The sequence below is a fragment of the Malaclemys terrapin genome, chromosome 2, assembly GCF_027887155.1.
Source record: "Malaclemys terrapin pileata isolate rMalTer1 chromosome 2, rMalTer1.hap1, whole genome shotgun sequence".
In the NCBI taxonomy this organism is placed as follows: Eukaryota; Metazoa; Chordata; order Testudines; family Emydidae; genus Malaclemys; species Malaclemys terrapin.
In genome coordinates, this window is record NC_071506.1 from 271,964,788 (window position 1) to 271,990,131 (window position 25,344).

General features: G+C 43.2%; 1 protein-coding gene and 1 long non-coding RNA gene across 2 annotated transcripts; one reads left to right on the top strand and one right to left on the bottom strand.

Annotated features, from left to right (window-relative positions):
* Positions 1-672: 672 nt before the first annotated feature.
* C2H9orf152 (chromosome 2 C9orf152 homolog) lies at positions 673-8,502 on the bottom strand. Its single transcript, XM_054021210.1, has 2 exons — positions 8,066-8,502; positions 673-1,809 (listed from the first exon to the last, which is right to left on the bottom strand). The coding sequence occupies exons 1-2, from the start codon at positions 8,292-8,294 to the stop codon at positions 1,298-1,300; spliced, it is 741 nt and encodes a 246-aa protein (XP_053877185.1). The 5' UTR covers positions 8,295-8,502; the 3' UTR covers positions 673-1,297.
* LOC128833193 (uncharacterized) lies at positions 8,275-24,219 on the top strand. Its single transcript, XR_008444128.1, has 3 exons — positions 8,275-8,363; positions 14,553-14,612; positions 24,118-24,219. It is a non-coding gene; the product is annotated as an uncharacterized LOC128833193 (long non-coding RNA).
* The last annotated feature ends 1,125 nt before the right edge of the window (positions 24,220-25,344 follow it).

Here is a 25,344-nt window from a genome sequence, read left to right on the forward strand (position 1 = left end):
GTTTACATCTCAGGACCAAATCTAATATTGAAGCACATAATAGCTTATTTTGGAAGGTGAAGAATGTTTTCACTAGCACAGAATATCAAAGAATGAGAAGTGATAAATGGGAAAGATATTCTAAGTTTTCTAGTCCATCCCCTGGCCACTGTAAAATAATTCCCCATAGTGCTCAGTATTTCCTAGGGCTTTGCTCATTCCATCTTGGAATGACCCAAAAAATTGTTTCTCCACATGACCCTTGGAAGGAGGGGGGGAGGGATAGCTCAGTGGTTTGAGCATTGGCCTGCTAAACCCAGGGTTGTGAGTTCAATCCTTGAGGGGGCCACTTAGGGATCTGGGGAAAATCAGTACTTGGTCCTGCTAGTGAAGGCAGGGGGCTGGACTCGATGACCTCTCGGGGTCCCTTCCAGCTCTATGAGATAGGTAAGTACATACTGTACATCTGATTTATCTTGTATGTTTATGTTAGCTAGCACCAATTCTTTGATTGAAAACCACATCACAACTTGACTAATTCATCTTACTGTGGCAGCAACAACAACACCACAAGGAACAGGTGTGTTTCTAATTCACAGCTGGAAGAAACAATTAACAGCATGTGGGATTTATGAATAGGAAAAGCATTTGGATATTTGCTGTATTTAATGCCATTAAGGACAGCAACAGAAATAGGATCTGATGGTTTTATTCACTGTTTTAGGATACACACAGGAAAATCAATCATAAATAACTTGTGGAAGTAAATGAATAATAAAACCACATGTTAACTAGAATGTATTAATCACCCTGGCTACTGTTCTAAAACCTGCTTCATTTGTTGCTTGTTCAGACAGCTAATTGAATTTTGCAGTACTGAAATCCAATCCAGTTGTTTCATCAGCAATTTTTGTAAGTGCTAATCTTTGCTACAGCTTTTTCAAATGATTTGTAATCTCAGTACGATAGAATTCTTGTCCCTCAAAAATCAGTAGTTTGGATTTAGAAAAAAAAGAAATCAATGCAAAATGAGTTAACATTAGTTCCTATATTTGAAGGTACAAAAATGAGTATGGATAATCCTGATGATGCTCTAGGTATAAAAATTCTTTATTGTCCAATACCCTTTATGACATTGCAACTCATTTAACAGACTTTTCACTCTATGAACTTCTAAAACACATTGATTGGCCCATGCAAATTCTTATAATATAAAGTACTAACCCCTTAGCAAGTAAATCAAAATTACTTTGAAAAATTAGTTTACTGAAATTTTATTTTAAATGTTAACTAAACTTTACACATTACTGAAATTTCTTTATGGTGAGACATATAATCCAAGTCTTCTTGCAGCTTCTGAGATCCTGGGTGTTTTTTTCTGAGGGAATGGGTAATAGCTTAGCTTCCTGGATATGGGTATACATTTTGTGGATGAAATCTGTTGGTGTGTCTCTTCAGTGGGACTGTTTAACATACTTGAATTTCTCAGTTCATTGAGTGATACTGTGGATTGTTCACTTGCAGTTAGTGTTTTTTCATATGGCAGCATGACATTTTCCTTCACAGTCAATCTCTCATTGTCAAAGCTAATCTGTTCATTCTTGCAGTGGTCAAGATCACATGGAGCCTTCTGACAATCAGTTTGTAGTAGACGGTGGATTCCCAGGTGTGTACGCCATGGTGAACTGTCTTGTACATTGCCATTGGAAGTTAACTCCAGGGTGACCTTTCTGACAGGAATGTGTTCTTTAAATTCTTTTGGTTTCCTTATTTTCTTATTAATTAAAATGGCATTGACCATTGATTCCCCAGGAACAGACTGATTCTCATCTGTGAAGAAAATGCATATTTCTACATTATTACATTGGCAAAAATTAAAGATCCAACTTCCATGGCGTAAACTCAACCTTGGGGGCTCTGAGTCAATGTGTCTGCACTTTTTCTCTGTGTCTAATTAGAATGCAAGTTCCTTTAGTATGTGGGTACGGACGGGAAATGTTTTTCTTAGCTACAAAGTCTTGTGTACCCAGGTGGTGCTCCATCAGTCAATCAAATAATAATGGAGCCTTATAAAGGAAATACTGACATTAGCATAAAACCCAATAATAAACTAGATGATCGTTTAGAAGGAATTACTATGATGAACATGGGATCTCTTCAGTTGAAGATAGATCTGTAGTCACAAAGATGCAAAAGCTCTGTTTGATGATTTTGCTGTAACTATTCATACAAATTAAAAATACACACTAGTCCATTTGTTGTGGTATGTGCTTTGCTGCCCTCTACCAGATTGAATTGGAACTGCACAACTGTGTCATAGGCTTTATATTACCAACAGTGCATTCATCTACATTAGGAAAAAATCTATTTTGACCATGTGTTGTTAGCTGACAGGTCATAACTATCACATGGCAAACTTCGAGTGTAGACAAGGCAGTTGTAGTTTTAACATGTCAAGATAAATTGTTTACCCATGCCAGGGGAATTCCCACCTGTCAATTTAGGGCCAAATTCTGGCCACTTTGTGTCATCTGAGTGGACAAATTGGCTGAAATGGAAAGAATCTACCATCTTGTTTTTGAGTTCTCACATGTCGGCCACTGACGGAGGCCATGGGCCAGTCATGGAACATCAGTGCCTCAGTTTTCTCATTTATAAAATAGAGAATAATATTTATTAGTTAATCTCATGGAGAGGTGTTAGGAGGATCCATTAATAAATTTTTGTAAAGCATTATGTAAGTACGACTGTTAGTAACGGACAAGATATAAGGAACAGAATTACTGCAAAAGCAAAGGCAGTATTAGCATACAGCAATCAAACTACTAAAAACCAATGGTCTGCTATACATTTAAAATGACTAGAAGTTGAGGCCTTAAAAATATATGGCTCCTACTGACATCTCTACAAGTTCTCATTAAATGTATTTTCAGTTGGTGTATATGTTGTTTAACATAGGAGTTGTGCAGTGTGCTTGTCTTATGTTACTGTAATGATTAGCAGTAGGTGTGTCTGCTGAAGTAAGGAGTCTGAAGGTTATTAAAATGGAAATTTTGGGGACAGAAGAGTGTAGATTATATTTTGACAAAAAAACATCCAAACAGTCATTTAAAATAGATCACAGCACTAGATAGTGCAATGAGACCTTCCAGCCTTGGATTTGAAATCAAAGCAGCGTTGTTGACAGAGAATAGGATTGTGTTTTTACAAATATTGTAATTGGTTTTCCTTTGGTGTAACGGTTTTTACAATGAAATACTTGAAGGTGTGTCATCCACCTGTTTCACTGATAATTCTCAAAACAACAACAATAAAACACCATTTTTTTCAAGATACTTCTCTTAAAAGTTCTTCTCTCTGTTTATGATCAGAGAGAGGATATAAAGATTTTTGCTTTGAAGATAGACATGCCATCCCACTTTCCCACATTCAGGATCTGCAGTAATCCATAGAACTCAGTAATGACCTTTTAACAGAACTGTGGAGGTTATGCAGTAAGTTATATTAGCAGTTTATTACATACTCTCCAACATTCTACGGTAAGGTCTTTATTTAAATCTTCTTGCACTGAATGGAACTTTTCTCTATTTAACAAGTTTATATAATGGTTTTATTGCAAGTGTATTTATTGTTTGGGCCTTTTCATTTGCACTTTCATAATAAAGGAACTATGATTGCAGGGTCTTTACATTTTTCAAGGTTTCTGAGTGACACAGGTTAATCAAATTTCACAGGAGCTTTAGAAACTCTCTGAAGAAGCTTTCTATAGGCATATGTTACTGTATGTGATTGTCTCCTATTGTATACTTTGGGTGCCCCCCCAGTCTAATTCCCAGAGTAAGCAATACTTTTTCATTTCCCAGTCTATGATAAATAATGAGTTCACTGGCCTATTTTTCCCCTGAGTGAAGATTTTCAAAGCCTGCCACTTCCTGTTCCTGAATATCAGAAGGAAACTGAAGTGTCACCGTGTGTGTCATGGGAAGGGACAGAAGGAAATTACATTATCAGATGACTCCCCCACTTACTCATCAATTGAAAATCTGGGAGAACCGCTAAATTTAGAAAGTGTTCTAAAAGTCACCAAATCAGGGCTCGGGCAGACAGAGGTGGGAAGTGACCATACAGAGCCAAGACTCATCGGAGAATGTCTTGCTGCCAGACCCTCCCGATTAAATCAGGACGCAAGTTTTGGATGATCACAACTACTTTATCATGGGAGAAAAGGCAGTCTCAAATATAATCATAGAAATAAAATGCTGGAAGAGACCTTGAGAGGTCATCTAGTCCATACCCCATGCTGAGGCAGGACCACGTAAACCAAGATACTCCCTGACAGGTGTTTGTCCAACTTGTTCTTAAAAACCTCAAACGATTGGGATTCCACAACCTCCCTTGGTAACCTCTTCCAGTACTTAATTGCCCTTACAGCTAGAAAGTTTTTCCTAATATCTACCTAAATCTACTTTCCTGCATTGCTTCTTGACCTCTTGTCAGTGGACATGGAGAACAATTGATCACAGTCCTCTTTATGTCAAGTATCAGAGGGGTAGCCATGTTAGTCTGGATCTGTAAAAGCAGCAAAGAGTCCTGTGGCACCTTATAGACTAACAGACGTATTGGAGCATGAGCTTTCGTGGGTGAATACGATGAAGTGGGTATTCACCCACGAAAGCTTATGCTCCAATACATCTGTTAGTCTATAAGGTGCCACAGGACTCTTTGCTGCTTTTACAGTCCTCTTTATAACAGCCCTTAACATATTTGAAGACTTATCAGGTCTCCCCATAGTCTTCTTTTCCAAAGATTAAACATGCTCAGTTTTTTGGACCTTTCCTCATAGGTCATGTTTTCTAAACCTTTTATTATTTTTGTTGCTCTTCTCTGGACTGTCTCCAGTTTGCCCACATCTTTCCTAAAGTGGGTCGCCCAAAACTGGACATAGTCCAGTTGAGACCTCTCCAGCGCTGAGTAGAGTGGGAAAGTTGAGTCTGTTACAGGAGTGGGTGGATGAGGTTCTGTGGCCTGTGATTTGCAGAGCTTAGGCTAGATGATCACGATGGTCCCTTCTAGCCTTAAGGTATATGAGTCTATGAGACAATTACCTCTCATGTCTTACATACAACACGCTTGTTAATACACTACAGAATGATTAGCCTTTTTGCAACAGCAATACATCATTGGTTCATATTCAATTAGTGATCCACTATAGCCCCCAGATCCTTTTGAGCAGTCCTACTGCCTAGTCAGTTATTCCCCATTTTGTGGTTCTGCATTTGATTTGTCCTTCCTTTTTAAGTGAAGTATTTCACACTTATCTGTATTGAATTTTATCTTGTTGATTTCAGATCAATTCTCCAATTATTCAGTCCTTTTGAATTTTAATCCTGCCCTCCAAAGGACTAGTAACTTCTCACAATTTGGTGTCATCTGCAAATTTTATAAGCATACTCTCTGCTCCATTATCAAAGTCATTAACAAAAATATTGAATAGTACTGGATCCTGGACAGACCCCTGTGGACCCCTCTAGATATGCCCTCCTGCTTTGACAGAATATCATTGATAACTATTCTCTGAGGTTTTTCAACCAGTTGTGCACCTACGTGATAGTAATCTCAGCCAGACATTTCCCTAATTTTCTTATGAGTGTGTCGTGGAACAAATAGGCAGGATCCGTACAGTTTAGGGATTTATTGGTCAACACGAAGACCCTAGGCTGGGATTTTCAAAGTGTCATAAGGGAGTTAAGTGCCCAACTTCCATTGAACTACAGTTGGAGTTGGGGGTCTAACTCCTGTATGCTCCTTTGAAAATCCCACCCTTAAACTTCACCTGGAAATTATCTGATAGCCATGGAGAACACTGCCTGTAGGTATACTTTGCTGTCAGTGCAAAACATTGCTTGCTAAGTGGGTTGCCTTCTTTTGCTCTAGCAGCAGTGTTTTCGTGGTTGGAATATGTAACCTTATGGAGAATAGCATCCTCAAGGTAGAAAAGGTGTGGCTAATTGTGGAAATGTCCACATTTGAAAAAGAATGCAGCCATCTTTCCACGCACTGATGGAAATTACTGCTACCTGAGTACTCATAAATAGTTGGGTATTCAATATGCTCCCCAGTTTGTTAAGCTTAAAAACATGGAACCAGATCCTCAGCCCTGCCAAAATCCACGCAGCAAAGGGAATTTAAAGGTGCCTCAAGCAGTAGTAGTCACAGTAACCCTCCTAATGGCCCTATATATTTACGTCAAACAAGAAAGCTTAGTGAGGGCGTGTGCCTCTGTACAGTGTCTAGTACCTGATTGGTGCATGTGGAAACTACTGTAACATAAATATTAAATAAAAGTGTAATACCCTGCTGGACAGTGCTCTTAGACAGAAGAACGGTTACCCAGTTACCTCAGAGAAAAAGGAACAGAACCATCTGTGTAGCCATCCTCTGTATTATTAATTTGCTGCCCTCCCAAAATTTATTCCATCAACAGTTTCATGTGTCTGAATGATTGTGTTTTGGTTTGCTGGCCAAATTTCAACTCATATAATTACATTCAATTTATTTGCAGTCTTTCTGGAATTTCCTTTGGATACAGTGCATTTCACTTCCTCTCCTAAACTGTTTTGTATTGTTGCTGTGTTCTGTTAAACACTTGAGTTGTTTCACCCCAGATGTAGCTGCATTTCAGTGTTGGATAAACTGGTTCTTCTGTATGTATATACTTTTCCTCTTCATGGAGTTAGTTAATTATGTTTCAATGCCCTTGAATGAAAGGAGATATAGAACTGCATCTATTACATATTATTATTTAATTACATTATTATTTAATGTTTCGGCACTTCTACATCCAGCCAGAATCCAGAACTGCCAAAAAATGCACAGGAAAATGTAAAGTAAGAAATAGGCTAAATTATTTTGACACACACCAAATTTGGTTTAGACACAGTTTTGGTGGTTCTTAGTTTCTCAGATTTATTTCACTCACCTCTGAAATAAACACCAAACTCTGTTAAATCACATTAATTCTATTCATGCTGCAACTATTTAACTAAAGAAGCTTAAATTACTTTGTTTATTTTCATGGCTCTTCAGATCAGCTTAGAAAGCAAAGAGAAGCACAGCAATATAATATCTGTAAACAATATTCTACTATAAACTTGAAAAAATTTGCTAATATTGGTTATACCAAAACCTGTCTGATGTGGCAGCTAAGTGTCACATGTCATTTGTTTTCCTGTGCGCACATATTCAAAATAATATACAGTGAAACCACTTCCACGAGGCACCTCTCTGTCTGAAGCTAGCACATTAAAGCTACGCCGGTTGTTCCGAGTATAATTTAGCTCATTTTAAACTAAAGCCTAACTTCTGCTAGGCATTTGACTTTTGCTGCTGCCTTGGTTAGTCTTTTAGGACAGGCTTCACGGAACAGGAAGAACAAAAGGTGCAAGACAGTATTGTTAGGTTAACCATATGGAAGCCTTAAGGAAAGCAGAAATCTGACGAGCTATATGCTGCAAACGTTATCGTCAATTAACACTAAGTAATTGGTACCTATGAAAATTAACAGTTGCAATATCAAGAATTGCATGTAACTTACATAACACTCTATCTTAAAATATATAAAATCACCTCAAACAAACATTAAAAAGTGTTTCACTGCTTCCTTTTCTAATTTATTTGTTAACCATTAGACCAGGGGTTCTCCAACTGGGAGTCGTGAGGTTATTACATGCAGGGGTCGCCCCAGCTGTCAGCCGCCACCCCAAACCCCACTTTGCCTCCAGCATTTATAATAGTGTTAAATATATTTAAAAAGTGTTTTTAATTTATAAGGGGGGGGGGGTCACACTCCGTAGCTTGCTGTGTGAAAGGGGTCACTAGTACAAAAGTTTGAGAACCACTGCATTAGACTACTTTTCAGTGGAATGAACAAAGAAACAGACATCAGCAACATGAAAACAGTCCACTTTGTACTTTCCTTGCAAGCTGTGCATAAGCATTCAAAAGTATCTTAAGTTAATGAAGACTTAAAGGAGTTCCCTTTACCCCTCTACATTTGTCAGGTTTGGTCTATGAATCTGAAGCATACCTGTTTTAAACACAATAATGTGTGTTTGCAGCTTTTGCTTCTGTTTCATACAGTCATACTGCTCCTCAAGTAAGCTTACGTCCATCTTGGTTGGCTGCGTGTCACAGTCTGAAGCCTGTTGCTCTGCTGTATGAGTCACTAAGAAAATACCACAGATATATTTGTAAGCTTGCACCATCTGTTTCCACAAGGAAGACGAAATTAAGCAGAAGCAAGAGACGTCCTTCATTATGTTTGCAAAGAAGAAAATCAAGTTTGCAACATTTAAAATGTTCCTAAACGAAGCAATAACTTTTTGGTAAGTATAGCAGCCCCTTTCACTGCCTGGTGCATTCAGAGTTGTAGATTTCAATCAGCTTGTTTTAAGATACATTCGGTGTGTACTGAACTTCGGAAAACATTTAATGACAAGATCCGTTCAATTGAATTTAATGTTTACTTAAGGTTGAGCATATGAATCTTTGCCAAAAAACACAGTGAAGTACAAAACACCATTGAACAAAACAGGTGAACAAAGGATTGGATGACATTGGTTTATGTAGTAATCTTAAATTTTAAAGGAACACCATCATGTTGTTCCGTCATTAGAGTGGTTCCATCCAGACTTTACATTCAGGATTATTCTATGCATTTTCCATTCAGCCCTCCCAATCTAATTGTTGCTGCTTTGCCAAATATCTTTAAAAAGTAGGTAAGATTCACAGTGAAGAAACTTGTGCACATCAGTCTCCTTTCAGTGTGTGTGCACCTGGGACTGTGAACCATCGGAGCTGCATGCCTCAGTAGATAAGGCATAGGCTTGGGAGTCAGGAGTTGGAAATTCTGGAATCTGGTCCTGACTCTACGGGTACGTCTATATTTACCTGCTGGTTCGGCGGTAAGCAATCGATCTTCTGGGATTGATTTATCGCGTCTTGTCCAGACGTGATAAATCGATCCCGGAAGTGCTCACCGTCGACACCGGTACTCCTGCTCCGCGAGAGGAGTACGCGGAGTTGACGGGGGAGCCTGCCTGCCGCATGTGGACCCGCGGTAAGTACCTTGTAGTTCGAACTAAGATACTTCAGCTATGTTATTCACGTAGCTGAAGTTGCGTATCTTAGTTCGAACTGGGGGGTTAGTATGGACCAGCCCTACCTCATTTAATTTTCCTGCCTTTCAGTTATTCTGTGTGTAAAATGGGGGGAAATTTTACCTGCTCTCCTTTATAAAACATTTTGAGACCTATGGACCTGCCTTCCCAGGGGAGCAGTGGGGGCAAAACACCTAATTGGCTTCAAGACTGAGCTTGATAAGTTTATGGAGGGGATGGTATGATGAGACTGCCTACAAGAGCATGTAGCTGATGTGCGGTAATGGGACACTAGCTGGGGAGGGCTGTGAGTTACTACAGAGAATTCTTTTCCAGGTATCTGGCTGGTGGGTCTTGTCCACATGCTCCGGGTCTAACTGATTGCCATATTTGGGGTCGGGAAGGAATTTTCCCTCGGGTCCGAGAGGGACACTGGGGTTTTTCACCTTCCTCTGCAGCATGGGGCCTGGCTCACTTGCTGGTTTAAACTAGTGTCAATAGTGGATTCTCTGTAACTTGAAGTCTTTAAATCATGATTTGAGGACTTCAGTAACTCAGCAAGAGGTTGTGAGTCTATTACAGGAGTGAGTGAGTGAGGCCTGCAATGTGCAGAAGGTCAGGCTAGAGTCTAGTCCAGGGGTAGGCAACCTATGGTATGCGTGCCAAAGGCGGCACGCGAGCTGATTTTCAGTGGCACTCATACTGCCCGGGTCCAGGGGGCTCTGTATTTTAATTTAATTTTAAATGAAGTTTCTTAAACATTTTAAAAACCTTATTTACTTTACATACAACAATAGTTTAGTTATATATTATAGACTTATAGAAAGAGACCTTCTAAAAACGTTAAAATGTATGACTGGCACACAAAACTTTAAATCAGAGTGAATAAATGAAGATTCGGCACCCCACCTCTGAAGGGTTGCCGACCCCTGGTCTAGTCACTAGATGATCATGATGGTCCCTTCTGACCTTAAAGTTTATGAGTCTATCGATGAAATGTGTTAGAAGTGTGAAGTATTAGTAAGACTTTTGCACAGTTCCCACATGACATTCTTATAAGCAAACTAGGAAAATGTTGTCTAGATGAAATTACTATAAGGTTGCACAATTGATCGCAAGACTATACTGAAAGAGTAGTTATCAAAGGTTCACTGTCAAACAGGGAGGACATATCTAGTGGGGTCCCACATGGGTACTTCCTTGGGCTTATACTATTCCTAGGGTCCTTCAAAATGACCGTGACACATTAGAGCTTTAGTCTGAATTCAACAAATGAAATTCAGTAAAGATAAGTGCAAAGTACTTCACTCAAGAAGCACAAATACAAAATGGGGAATAATTGGCTAAGTGGTAGTACTGCTGAAAAGGGTGTAGGGTTTATAGTGGATCGCAAACTGAATATGAGCCAACAATATGATGCAGTTGCAAAAAAACTAATATTTTAGTGTGTATTAACAGGAGTGTTGTACGTAAGACACAGGAGGTAACTGTCCCACCCTACTCAGCGCTGGTGAGGCCTTGGCTGGAATAATGTGTCCAGAACTGGGCAACATGCTTTAGGAAAGATGTGGACAAATTGTAGAGTCAAGAGAAGAGCAACAAAAATAATAAAAGGTTTAGAAAACCTGACCTATGAGGAAAGGTTAAAAAAACTGGGCATATCTAGTCTTAAGAAAAGAAGACTGATCGGGGACATGATAACAGTTTTCAAATATGTTAAGGGCTGTTATAAAGAGGACAATAATCAATTGTTCTCCATGTCCACTGAAGAGAGGTCAAGAAGCAATGGGCTTAATCTGCAGGAATGTAGATTTAGGTTAGATATTAAGAAAAACTTTCTAACTGTCAGGGTACTTAAGCTTTGGGAAAGGCTTCCAGGGGAAGTTGTGGAATATCCATCATTGGAGGTTTTTAAGAATGGGTTGGAGAAACACCTGTCAGGGATGGTCTAGGTTTACTTGGTCCTACCTGAGCACAGGGGTCTGGACTTGATCACTTCTTGAGGTCCCTTCCAGCACTACATTTCTATGATTCTATGTTTTCTGTTATAATGAATCTTATAGAAAGTTATTTCCTTTGGTATCCGAGCCCTTGCAAAGACCTTCTTGAACTTGTTTACTACAGTAGGTGCATTCACAGTGCACAGTTGGATGGCTTCGGGATACCATGTGGCTTAGTCTACTATCATCAGTATATAACCGAATCCCAATGCATTCTTCTCAAGGGTCCCAGTAAATCCTCCCCTACCCATTTGAAGGGTACACCCACCACCGGGAGTGGAATCAGGGGCCTTAGACATCTCTTTAGGTCCTGACAATTGGCATTCAGGACATGAGGCATAGAAATTGTGCACTTCTTGGTGGATGCCCAGCCAGGCATCTTTTCTCTCCCCAAATGCCTGGCACACAGCACCAAATGGGCTAGGTGTAGTAGCCTCTGGCAGAACTTTTTTGGTACCCGCAGTTGGTGCCATTTTTCCTGGGTTTGGGTGTCTCTCATCACGCAGTATAGCTATTCATTGCAGAGCTCGAAGTGGGGCCACTGCTTTGCCTACTGGGTTTCACTCTCTTCCCCCTCCAGCACAGCTACCTGCTCCCAAGCGCAGCTCAGAATCTTTTCCTCCCTTTGTTTCTGCATGAAGACTATCTCTAATGGTAGCCAATCATGGGTTGCTTCCTTGGATGTGCTCGGGCTAGTGGGCTGTTGGGTCAACGATCCTGGCTGGCCTGAGGGACCCCGCCAGGACCTTTCACCTTGTCCTGTCCCATAAGCCCCCTTATTTTTGGGTTTGGGTCGACCTCTACTGGGGATTCTTTGTTCCACTGCTGCAGGAGTTCTCCAGATTATCTCTAATCTCGTCCCAATATTACTGGGTAGGGCAGTGTGGTCACTAAGCTGACTCAGCAAATCTCAGTGAGGCCCTCTACTTTAAGTTGCACTTTTGTCATGAGGTAGAACTGCATATCCCTGTGGATGTGTTAGAGTTTAGACAGGGGCGTCTGGCTTGTCAGGGAACTCCACCAGGCATGTCTGGACGATGGTCTGGCTACATCCAGAATCCACCAGGCCCATCACTGTGATGCCATTGACACATTCTGGCAGCAGCATATTAATTGGGCCCCATTTCTGGGCTTGGGTGTCTGCCGTCCATGCCTGCCCATAATTGCAGTTCATGAAGGGGCACTCCTGCCTGAAATGCCCCTCCTGTCCACACTCAAAGCAATTGCCCTTTGGGGTCACTATCATTTGGCCCACTTTTGGGGAAGTTGGTCCTCGTGGGGCGTATCCCCCTCTTCAGGGGCCCCGATTCCCCCCCAATCCACCTTTGTTGTGAGGTTGCTCCCTGCATCTGGGGGCACTCCACTGGGTAACAGCCAGTTTAGCTGTCCTCGGTCTTCCCTCCTTGCCCGGCCCCCATTAGGGGTCAGAGTCTTGCTTCCAGGAGTCCCAGCCCTTGGCATTAGTGAGGGTGGACCCTCAGTGGACACATAATTCTCCTTTAGGATCATGGTCTCTGCCAGTTTTGATGGCCAATGGTGCTTTACCCACCCCTTCACCTTGGTTGGGAAAATCTGGGTGAATTGTTCTAGCATGATCATTTCCGCCATCTGTGTCATGTCTGTTTTTCTGGGTCTAACCAGTGCCAAGACTGGTTCTTCAATTGTTGGGCCACCACCTGGGGCTGGGTTCCAGGCAGGTACTTTCTTTGCAAAACCTCTGGCGGAACGTCTTGGGGTTGATATCTAGGTAGTCGAGTATGGCTGTTTTTACCTTGGTGTAGTGTAGTGCTTCAGGAGATCCAAACTCCAATAGGCTGCTTGTGCAGGGCCAGTCAAGAATGGGGGTATCAGGATGGCCCAATGTTCTGGTGGCTAACATGCTGTGGTGGTCACCCATTCAATGGTGAGCAGGAAGGCTTTGGGGTCATCGCTGGGGCCCATTTTCGTGAGCCAAATGGGCAGCCCAATTGGGAAGGCGTCTCCTATGGATCTGGGCGCTGTGATGTTGAATGCCCCCTGGGGCTGTGATAGTTTTGCCACCTACTGGATCAGGCGTTTTTGTTGTGCCTGGCCCTGTACCGCCAGCTCCCAAATTAGCTGTTGTTTTTGGGCTACTTGCTGTTGTTGCTGGGCCACAGTCTGTTGCAGTATTTTCCCTTGTTGCTGCTCTTGCTGGGCCACCTGCTGTTGCTGGTTCTCCATCATCCATTCTAGCAGCTTTTCTGAATCCATGGCTTCTTTAGGGTCATTCAATCGGTGGTCTGATGGTCCTTTTAACAGGACTTGGGTGATGCCTACATTCTCCACCACGTGTCGGGAGAGGTCCAGGTCTAGTCCCAGCAGCACTGCCTGGTGGTGGTTCTCTGTTATGTCACCTAGTGGCTAGAGTCAGATGGCCATATTGTCCAATGGCAAGAGTCAATGGCTGCCTCGCCTAGTGGCTAAAGTCAATAGTTGTGTTGTTCAGTGGTTGTATCACCCAGTGCTGAGAGTCAATGGCTTCCTTGCCAAGTGGCTAAATGGCTATATAACCTAATGGCGAGAGTTGATGGCCACCTCGCCCAGCGGCGAGAATCAATGGCCAGGGGTAGGGGAACCTGGGCCCTCCCTGCTCCACCAGGTCCTAACTCAGAGCCCGGTGAAACAATCATTCAAAATGTGTGGCCTAGGAGGAGTGAGCTCCTACTCCTGCTCCCTGGGCCACTTCCTAACCTGGCTTCTGTTCCTCTGTTGGTGTCACTAGTTCGCCTCTGGGTCCCTATTGGAGTCCTCTCTGTCCATGTTCCCTAGGGTTGTCCTCTTGCAGTCGCATCTTGTCGACCTCTGTGACAAAAAGCCCTGGAGCAGCTTGATGCCTCAGCGGCTTCTCAGCCAGAGCCTGCAACACAAAACTGCTCTCCTGCTCCGTCCAACCAGACTGAGCTGAGCTGCTCCAGTTTGATCTCAGTCTGTACTGTGAGCATGCCCAGCAGGGGTGTCTGGGTGGGGCTTTCTGGACAGAGAGTTGCTTCTTAACCCTTTCTTCACCAGTGTGGGGTTTGTACACCGCATCACACATGTGATGTTGACAATTTGTGTTCCAACCGTTATCAAGCTTTAATTTTTTGAATCTCAATGTCTACTGTGATTAAATAATTATTGTCTGACCCCCTATTGTCAGTTTCCCCCACAATTTCCCATAGTTGTGAAAATTTAAATTGATAAATATGTTTAAAACCCATCATTTAGCTCAACTGGGAAAATTAAAATAAATAAAAATAGAAAAAGTCTTAAAAATAAACATCAATATTATCTATCAACATTATATAAAAAAATCAAATTCTGCCAAGCCGCCTCCTTCTCTAGGGATTCTCAGCACACTTGTGCCTTGCAGGCCATGCTCCCTGCCTAATCTGCCATACTGTCTATTTCACAGTACCAAGAGGCTGATACGATAAAACAGCTGCTGCTCAGGAGCTGTGGACCCTTCCTGTAGGTAAGTTCCCCGCTACGGACACTGGAAGAGAGCATCTGACTCATCAGAGTTGTCACATGGATCCCACCTTTGGTACACTGATTTGGTAATCTACCTCCAAGCATGACTGGTAGTTGATGCTTTGGAGGAAAGTGAGCTCCTCCTCCCATAAAGCACTTGGCCAATTTTGCAATGCTGCTCTGAGTTGTGGGGGGAACCGGTGTCCTTCTCCACACCCTCAGGCTCTCCGTTTATACAATGAAGCATGAGATGTGATTGACCTTTATAGTTTTAGCTGGCATTAGATACAAACTTTATTAATGGTCATAAAAGTTAACCAACCCTTTCTAAAATCCAAACACCAGTAGTTAGTTGACTCATTGACCACCTGTGAACATGTATCGCACAACTTGACTATATGTTGCATAAACAATTGCCTTGTCAGCATCCCTTGAAAGTTAAATTTAGGTTCTACTCTAACCGATGTGCATCTACCTATTAAATAAAAAGGCATTTAAAGTATATTAAAGTCTATATGAGGCAATAATTTCTGCTAGCAATAACGTTACAGTCTAAATAGAAAAACACAAATAAGGAAGAGAAACAGAGGCACAGTGACTTGCTCAAAGTCACACAGTAGGTCCATCGCTGAACTAGAAATAGAACCCGACTTTCCTGACTTCCAGTCTTGTGTGTTATCCCCTGGAACATGCTGCCTCTCTAAAGTAAACTAATGACTAGGGGGTCTGATTAAAACTCCAGGGGTAGGAATAGAGATTATTTTTGGAAACACTAATATGCAACTAGAGTGTGATCCATGAAACAAGCTACAGGTCTAACCTAGAGAAGTTAATACAGTAAATGGATTTAATTGTGCTTTTGATGTTAGGTAAACTGATACAATTAATCCTTTGAAAGGGAACACCTGTGGCTTCTGTTCCCACCAAAGTTCAATATGAGCGAGTAACAATAGAAGAATCTGCTTTGTACTCATGCCTTACTTATGTATTAATGGTAAAAAAAAAATCTGTTTTCTCACTGACATATAGACACTACTGGAATTGCTTATCTTTGGTCAGAAAGGCAGGATACATGCTCCTTTCTGGCATTGTCACCATTTCTGTTTTATAAATCAGCAAGCAGGTGATACTTCTGAGAGGAGAGCAGCTAATACCCTCCTTGTAGGTCTAATTCTGATAATTTCTTTAGATTCACTCCGGATTCCCATCATTGTGTGCTCCCTGAAGCATGCAGGAGGCAGTACTATGGGGGTGATGTGGCGGGTTTTTTTTTTTTTCCGTCTTAATGCCAGAAACTTACAGATCCAGGATTTGGCCCATATATTGCAAGGACCATCTTTTTGTTCTGTGTTTGTACAGCACCTAGCACAGGCATGGGCAAACTTTTTGGCCCAAGGGCCACATCTGGGTATGGAAATTGTATGGCGGGCCATGAATGCTCACAGAATTGGGGGTTGGGGTGCAGGGGGTGAGGGCTCCGGCTGGGGGTGTGGGCTCTGGGATGGGGCTGGGGATGAGGGGTTGAGGATGCAGGAGGGTGCTTTGGGCTGGGACCAAGGGGTGCAGAGGGCATGAAGGGGATCAGGACTGGGGTAGGGGTACAGGCTCTGGATAGCGCTTACCTCAAGCAGCTCCCAGAAGCAGCGGTATGTCCCCCCTCCGGCTCCTACACAGAGGCACAGCCAGGCGGCTCTGCGAGCTGCCCCGTCTGCAGGTGCCACCCTTGCAGCCCCCATTGGCTGTGGTTCTGGCCAATGGGAGCTGCGGGAGTGGCGCTTGGGGTGGGGGCAGCATGCGGAGCTCCCTGGCTGCCCCTATGTGTAGGAGCCGGAGGGGGGATGTGCCGCTGCTTCTGGGAGCCGTGCAGAGTGGGGCAAGCCCCCGACCCTGCTCCCCGGCAGGAGCTTAAGGGCCGGATTAAAATGCCTGGAGGGCCGGATACGGCCCCTGGGCCATAGTTTGCCCACCCCGACCTAGCATAATGGAGTCCTGGTCCAAGGTGCTGTGGTAATATAAATAATATTAATAACAAGCACAAAACCCATTTATTTGCACTGGTACACATATCTTTGCACATACTTTAGGGTCTGAGACATTATTGCTTAGTAGAGTATCTGTGTGCAAGCTTGTCTCAATTAACAAACTGTCAAAATGTCTGATTGGAGTGACTATTTGATTATGGATTGAAATCTGAAATGCAATATTCTCTTTAAAGTCTGTTTTACATCACCCGGCAGAAGCAATTTTTCATTTCCTGGAGGTAAAAAAATTGTGTGTGTGGGGGGGGGTACTTCAAAATCCAAAGGCAATGGCTTTTGCCAGAGGTAGCCATTTACTTCCCTTGACCTTGTTTGCAAAGCCTCTCATTAGGAGGATCTACGTAATTTTATCTAGTAAAAATAATTTGCTATCTAAAAATCCATTCATTGATTAATTGAATTTTTCTGGGACTCTTTCGGCAATAATTATTGTTGGTTTAGCAGAAGAAAAAAACAATGTTCCTAATGGTTAATTATGGCTGTGTGTGTCACCTGTATCATTATGTTTGTCTATAGACCTGGCACAAAATGATGTTTAGACTCAATGATATGCATGATTGTGCAGTGCTGTACATGGTTATTTGCGTTGTTTATATGTGTAGTGTTGGAAGTATACCCCACATAGTCCGATTGGGGTACAGAGACAGGGTCCAAATATCTTGCAATTTTTTAATTAGCATTAGGAAGCAAAATCAAGGGTATTATCATAATCCTCTGCCTTCCTGATTTTCCTTTTTATACAACCTTGAAAGGTTAAAAGCAGACTATTACATCAAAAGATAAACACATGGTAGAGAACTTAAATAAAGGTAAAACACCCAAAGAGAAGAAAGAAACAGGATGTCTACTGTAAGTCTGTACACATTTTGGGTTCCAGAAAATATTGGCACAGTCAATAGTAATTACTTACTTCCTTTTTCATGAGATATTTGCTAAGAGGATGCAGATTTCTGTGGCTTACAAATACATCTTTAACTCTGAGACCTAGTTAAGGCATGCTAGTTACTAGGGATTTAGCAATGGTTAGAACACAAGGCTGGCCTTCGGGACTCCTGAGTCTATTTCAGCTGGCCCCACTTGGGGATCACGGTACCTGTGCTGCGAGTTTCCAGAATCTTCCAATGGGGCCAGTCATCCCTTCCCCCACCTCCTCTTATGAAGGATTTTGAGGATATGTAAGGGGAAGTGAACCCAACCATCCTTCAGTTCCTTCTAACTGGGAAGTTGTGACGGGATCCCCGGGGTACAACCTGGAACTGGAACTGTAGCCAAGCAGTGTAAATGGGATCCCAGGCTGGAGAGCTAAGGGGACACAGCAGTCCAGATTGCACCGTGGGGAATGTCACAACCTCACAGTCATACTTTATATGAAATGTATCATAGTCTTTAAAAGGGGTGAACATAGGGGTATCAGCTGTCACAAGCACCAAGATCTCTGGATCTTTCCTGATTGACCAAGCCAGGGATTTGATATCCCACGACTCTGGAGAACTGCTTAATAAAGTGGTTCTGGTTCCCAGATTCATCCTGGTCAACAGAGTCAAGTGCTGAGGACCTGACACCATTATCTTGATAGGAATTGCTTACCAAAGTAGAGGCACTCAAGTGCTTGTATCTGTCCAGGTTGACTGAGAATTGTGCTGAGGATCTGGCACCTTCAACTCTGTGCTCATCATTAGTGGTAATGAGGTCCCAGGTCTGTCCAGGTGCACTGTGTCTGATACCAGTGATCCAGCACCATTGACTCCAGGGAGCTTGCTTGCTAAAGTAGTTTCGTGCCCAGTAAAAATGGCTTTGAAACCTCCGAATGCATCCAGCTGACCAAACCCAGTGCTGAGGTTATGGTACCATTGACTCTATGCTCAACATAGGGCACTGAGATCCCTAGATCCATCTGGATTAACCAAGTCAGTGCTTCCGTCCTTGCACAATCTGATCTTAACCCTCATCACAAACTATGCTGTGGGTGCTGCTTCCATCTGTGTCAAAAGAGTTCAGTGTGGAGGACCCTGCACAGTTACCTCTGGAGAACCTCCTGCTAATGTGGTTCTGGGGGTGGCATAAATGGCACCAAGGTCCTAGGGTCCATCTGGATTAAACAAATCTGGAACTGTCAAATGCAAAAGCTGCACCCTAAGTCGTTCTATGTCTGACAGCAGCAGCATTGCAGGCTTTTGACTGTTACAGATTGACTGAATTCAGTGTCAAGGAACATGCACATTTACCTGTGAAACATTGCGTGCCAATAAGGCCCAGGTGCCCAGATCTGTCCAGTGCAGGGGTTCTGGTTCTGTTGATTGTGTACATAAGTGGGACTGAAGTGCCTGGGCTTGTATGGGTTGACAGAATCCAGTCTGTGACAGGGTTCGGTCACAGAGATCCCCTTGGGACTGTCACCTGATGTTCTGAATTTACCTCTGAGCCCGTTTTCCCTGCCAGCTTGGGACTCCAGAACCCTGCCTTGTTGAGCCAGACATGCTAGCCAGCTGCAAACGCAGACCCAGCTCTGGTCCATGCCCCCAAAGCTGCAGACTTTAACCAAAAAGTGCTCAGCAGATCACCTATCCCAGCACCCAGACACCCAATTCCCAATGGGATCCAAACCCCAAATAAATCCATTTTACTCTGTATAAAGCTTATGCAGGGTAAACTCATAAATTATCCGCCTTCTATAACACTGATAGAAAGATATGCACCACTGTTTGCTCCCCCAGGTATTAATCACTTACTCTGAATTAATTAATAAACACTGGCTCTCTCTCTGGCTCCCTCACATGCACTAACTCTCTCTCTGGCTCTCTCACACGCACTGGCTCACTCTCATGCACACATACACACACATGCGCACACACCCATACACACTTGTATTATTATTGTTGTTGTTATTACTGCTTGGTACTTCCTGTCAAAATGCTCAGGTGAGCCAGGAGTGGCTAGGGGCTACAGGAGGGCTGTGGGCTCTGGAAAGATGCAGCCCCCATGTGACAGCACGAAGCCTGCCTTGAGCCACTGCTGCAGCATCTGCTGTGTACGAATCTCAGGGTGTGTCAGTAATGGGGGATGGGGGTTCTGGGGATCCACGGGCAGGGGTGGTGGCTGTGCCCCTTTGACACACTTTGGTCAGCGGCACTGGCTGGGGACTGCCTTCAGTGGAGCATAGGGGCACCAGTTTAATAATATTGCATAGGGCCCCATAAATCCTAAGGACGGCCCTGGCCCCCAGTCTTGCACCCGCAGAATATACTGTCTTGGCGTGGTCAGAAGCCTAACCAGTGTAAGTTTATTACCCAGTCCGCGCCCCCCTTGATGTGGAGAGGACACACACTAGCCTTTGTAAACTGAGCTGAGATTTCCCAAGCACTTCAGCCAAAACACATTGTTTAAAGTAAAATATAAAACAGATTTATTAACATCAGAAAGATAGATCTTAAGTGGTAGGCACAAAAGGTCAGAGATAGTTACCAAAGAAAATAAAAGGTAAGTGCAGAGTCTAAATCTTAAATCTTATTAGACTAGGCAGTATTTGGATCAAGCAGTTTTTCTCACCCTACTGGATGCTGCAGGTATGTTATTGCTCTTAATACACTGGCTTTCCCTTTAAGCCTGGGACTAGTTTCCTCAGTTCAAGTCTTTGTCTTCCCAGTGTTATTGTTGCTTCCAGCGCAGGTGGGGGAAGGAGAAAGGTAAAAGCATGATGCCACTGTCCCCTATTTTATATCCTCAGTCCATGTGCTTGGAAAACACTAACCCAGACATGTCCTGGTGGACTTTGGTGTGTTACATAGTTGAGCAATCCCCCATTGTGTGTTGCTTGTGCATCCCTCTTACAGCATTGTAAATCCCTTGTTTACAACTCCCCTGCTGATTAATAGTTGCTTAATACCTTCCTGGGTCCTGGGAGTGGATTACCTCCTTTGTTGTCCCTGGTGAACTAGCAGTAGAGACTATCAAACTTACAACATATTTTAGTGACAAAAGCTCGTAACTTCATACTAGGGATGAAAGTAATTTAAAGGACTTACCAGTATGCAGGGCAGCTGGGATCCTGGGCAAGGTGGGGGGGTAGCTCTGGGCCCCCCCGAAGGGGCGGGCCCTCAGGCAGAAAGGGTGGGGCTGGGGCCAGACTCCCCCAGCCCCCTTCAGTGCTGCCCAGCCCACACCGCCCGGGGTTCTGGTGGCGATTTAAAGGGCCCGGGGCTCTGAGCCTGTCACAGAGTGTGGGGGAGTCAAGGCCCTGCACCCCTGTTCCTGGGATTCACCGTGACTCTCAGCCAGCCAGTAAAACAGAAGGTTTATTAGATGACAGGAACACAGTCCCAAGCAGAGTGTGTAGGTACAACCAGAACCCCTCAATCAAGTCCTTCTGGGGGGTTTAGGGAGCTTAGACCCCAGCTTGGGGTTCCCTGCGTTGCACCACCCATCCCAAACTGAAACCATACCGAAACTCCTCCAGCAGCTTTCTCCCCCTCCCCTCTGCTCCTCCTCTCCTTTGTTCAGTCTCCCGGGCAGAAGTCGTTATTTCTCCCAACACACACCCCCCCCCCCCCCCCCCCCCGGCTCAGGTTACAGCTCAGGTAGCTTCCTTCAAGGGAAGTCCCCCATCCCCAATGCAACCCCCCTGCAACATTCCCAGGTCAAATCTGCCCCACTCCCTGCTCCGTCACAAAGCCCTAGTCCCTTTTAAATTGCCAGGCCCTGGGGCAGCTGAAGATGCGAGCATCATGTACCTTTCCCGGCCATCCCACGTTGATGTTGGTGAAACGTCCCTTGTGATCTACCAGGGCTTGCAGCACCATTGAAAAGTACCCCTTGCGGTTTATGTACTCGGTGGCTTGGTGCTCCGGTGACAAGATAGGGAAATGGGTTCCGTCTATCGCCCCACCACAGTTAGGGAATCCCATTGCAGTAAAGCCATCCACTATGACCTGCACGTTTCCCAGCATCACTACCCTTGATATCAGCAGGTCTTTGATTGCGTTGGCTACTTGGATCACAGTAGTCCCCACAGTAGATTTGCCCACTCCAAATTGATTCCCGACTGACCCGTAGCTGTCTGGCGTTGCAAGCTTCCAGAGGGCTATCATCACTTGCTTGTGAACTGTGAAGGCTGCTCTCATCTTGGTATTCTTGCGCTTCAGGGCAGGGGAAAGCAAGTCACAAAGTTCCATGAAAGTGCCGTTACGCATGCGATAGTTTCGCAGCCACTGGGAATCATCCCAGACCTGCAACACTATGCAGTCCCACCAGTCTGTGCTTGTTTCCTGGGCCCAGAATCAGCGTTCCACGGCATGAACCTTGCCCCATTACCACCATGATGTCCAAATTGCCAGGGCCCGTGCTTTGAGAGAAGTCTGTGTCCATGTCCTCATCAGTCTCGTCACTGCGCTGCTGTTGCCTCCTCGCCTGCTTTTGCAGGTTCTGGTGCTGCATATACTGCAGGATAATGCACGTGGTGTTTACAGTGCTCATAACTGCCGCGATCTGAGCGGGCTCCATGCTTGCCGTGGTATGGCGTCTGCGGAAAAAAGGTGCGAAACGATTCTCAGCCGTTGCTCTCACTGAGAGAGGGGGGCCTGAGGACATGTACCCAGAACCACCCACGACAATGTATTTGCCCCATCAGGCATTGGGAGCTCAACCCACAATTCCAATGTGCAGCAGAGACTGCGGGAATTGTGGGATAGCTACCACAGTGCAACGCTCCGAAAGTCGACGCTAGCCTCGGTACTATGGACGCACTCCGCCGACTTAATGCGCTTAGTGGGGACACACACAATCGACTGTATCAAATCGATTTATAAAAAATCGACTTCTGTTAAATCAACCTAATTTCGTAGTGTAGACATACCCTTAGTTTAGGAATTCCCAAGCTAGTGAAAGGAACTGAAAGGGGGTTGGGCCATTCTCCATTTTATACCCTTACATCTTCCGTGAGAGGAGGGGGCAGAGAGGAGTAAATGGCTCCACTGGACACTTCTCACCAGAAGATTCTGGAAACCTGCAGTTCATGGGGGCCTTGAACCCAAAAGTATGAATATGCAGAGGTTCTTCGTGAACTCCAGTTACTGGCAAGTAGTTTTCATTTCTATGCCTGTTATTGCTACTCACCCATCATGCTACACTAGATACTTTCCATAAACATTTTCCATCCTACCAATGGAAACAGTGATAGGAATGCCAGTGCAGAGCAGGTCTAATGCTCAGACCTAGATGACATAAGGGTTAAAATTCTGCCAGCCAATAGCAGTCTGTGTTCACTAGCACTTCCACCATTTTTATCACCTGTGATAGGAAATGTTATGCAAAAAATTCCAGTGTAGGGAAAGTCCATATGAACCTGGGCAAGCCATGTAAATTATCTGCCTCAGTTTCCCCATCTGCAAAATAGTGAAGGTAACACATACTGCTCAGAGATGCTGAGTTTAATGGATTGTTTGTAAAATGCTTTGAGATCCTTGCATGAAATGTGCTATGGAAGTGCAAAGCTGCGCTATTATCCACATCAGATGGTTGTTTGAATAAGAATGAGTTTGTCTTTGATAGCTTTTAATCAATACAAATACATTTATCTTCAAGTGGAGTTTGATAAAATTCAAGCGTAGAGTGAGAGATCTGGGTAATCTGTTGTTAACAATAGTTAAGCTTCTATTTTTATCTAGGTCACAGCATTATGTTGCTGAGCTATTTTGCTCTGAGCATAAGGACACAAATTATGTCAGTTTTCACTACAAGGACAAAGGTGTCAGATGTAGAAAGCAACCTTAAAAAAACTTGAAGTCTGAACCCAGTTAGGGCAATCTTCTCCCAAGAGCTTGTTAAATGCCAAGCTGTTGATAATGGGTAAAGTCAATATGGGGAGAGAAAGTGCCTGTGGAGGTGTTCCAAAAAAACTCTTAAAGGGGTTGGAAAAATTCACCAGGCTCAAAGACCCATCCTTCCTTTCCCTTTTGCACAGAAACCTCATGAGGAATTTGCACAGGACTTCATATAAAAGTGTTGGAATTTATAAAATCGAGGGTTAAAAAAAGAAGTTCATGGAGTCCTGGTCTATGACTAGGCTTCTTAAGTGCTACAGTAATACACATAATAATAATAATTAATAAAAAAAAAGATCAGCAGCAATTCTCGTATCATTTCTGCTACCATTAACCCTTTTGCCCATGGATTAAACTAATATGGTTAAAATGAGAAAAAAGTGATGTTTTGACAAAAAGCTAAATCGCTACTTAGTTGCATGCTCTTAATTATATAGCCATCTCTGTGTATTTCAATGTGTTAATCAGTTAAACCCCTATTTTTTGTAATAAAAATATATGGAATATAACACACTAGGGTCCCAATTCAACTTCCACTGAAGTCAATAGAAAATTTCTCATTGACTTAAATGGGAGTTGGGTGAGACCCTCTGGGATTGTTTCTGTGTTTGCATATGCTAATTTTACTCTCTTTTTGTTCCATTGACTTCAGTTGGGTTACTCAGCAACAGTGTGATCATCAGCACTAGTTTGGTTTTGGCAGCTTTTTGATATGGACATATTATGAGGATGGAAAACCAATGGACTATTTATGGTATATTTACCATGGACTGCTATTACAAGGCCAGCAATTAAAGTGTCACAAAAAGCTTGGGTGGTGTGATAATATCATCAGTGATGGACATACACTGAATATCTGGCCAATGACACGTTAATGACCTAGCTAGACATGGATCATGATGGTGCTCAATCTGCAAGGATGGTATGTCTCTTTGGGATTTGCCATGATGATTATAATGATGATTGATGAAAGGTGCACATATATTTAAACGTAGTCCCATTTAAAAAAAAAAAAGGCAATTCTGTAGCTCTTCCTTAATATATGTTACTATGGTACTTTGCACAGTGCTTCACATACCAGTGTTTGGTTAAACATTAACTATTACACTAGACAGAAAGTGAATAACCTTCAGAGACTCATTTTTTTAAAACATTTCCAGTAGGTAGATCTTATGCTTAAATTGAGATTTTTAAGTGACATAATATTAGTATTGTGTTACTCAGAGCAGAACATTGTAAACGTCTCCCACTTAATTAGCAGTGGTGCACGTGACTGCTGGCCATTTGGCAAGTAGCAAAGAATTTATCTGATCCAGCTCAGTACATTTAGTACCTTTTTGCAGAGAACAATTAAAAGACCCATTACATTTTTTCTTTGGAAATGGACAACCGTACTAACTTTCAGACTCTCAATAAGGGCTGAATTCTGTGAGGTTCTGAATGCCCTCATCTGCCATTAAGCCAAATCCTCAGCTAGTGTAAAAGCTGAAGTCAGTGTAGCTACACTGATTTACACCAGTGGAGGATCTAACCCATTTATTCTCCAGTGGATGGTGTTCAGCACATCACAGGAGACAGCTAACACCCTGCAGGATTAGGCCCTAAAATAGTGAAAGTTGTATGCCCATTAGTGGCAGTATACAATGCTTGCTATATGGTGAAAAAGGCAGAGGTGACAGCACACAAGCAGCACCATATATTGGCTAATTAATTGTGAGTGGCACTGGTGTTAGCTTCAAAGCAGGACAGATTATCTGGGAGAGGGAAGCATTACTGAAATGGAAGACGACAAAAATACATGCAAACGTGTTACAGAAAATAGAGCCATGATGCAACTCACTTTTCCATGGGGAGGTGAAGTTGTTAAGTACGGATCTTA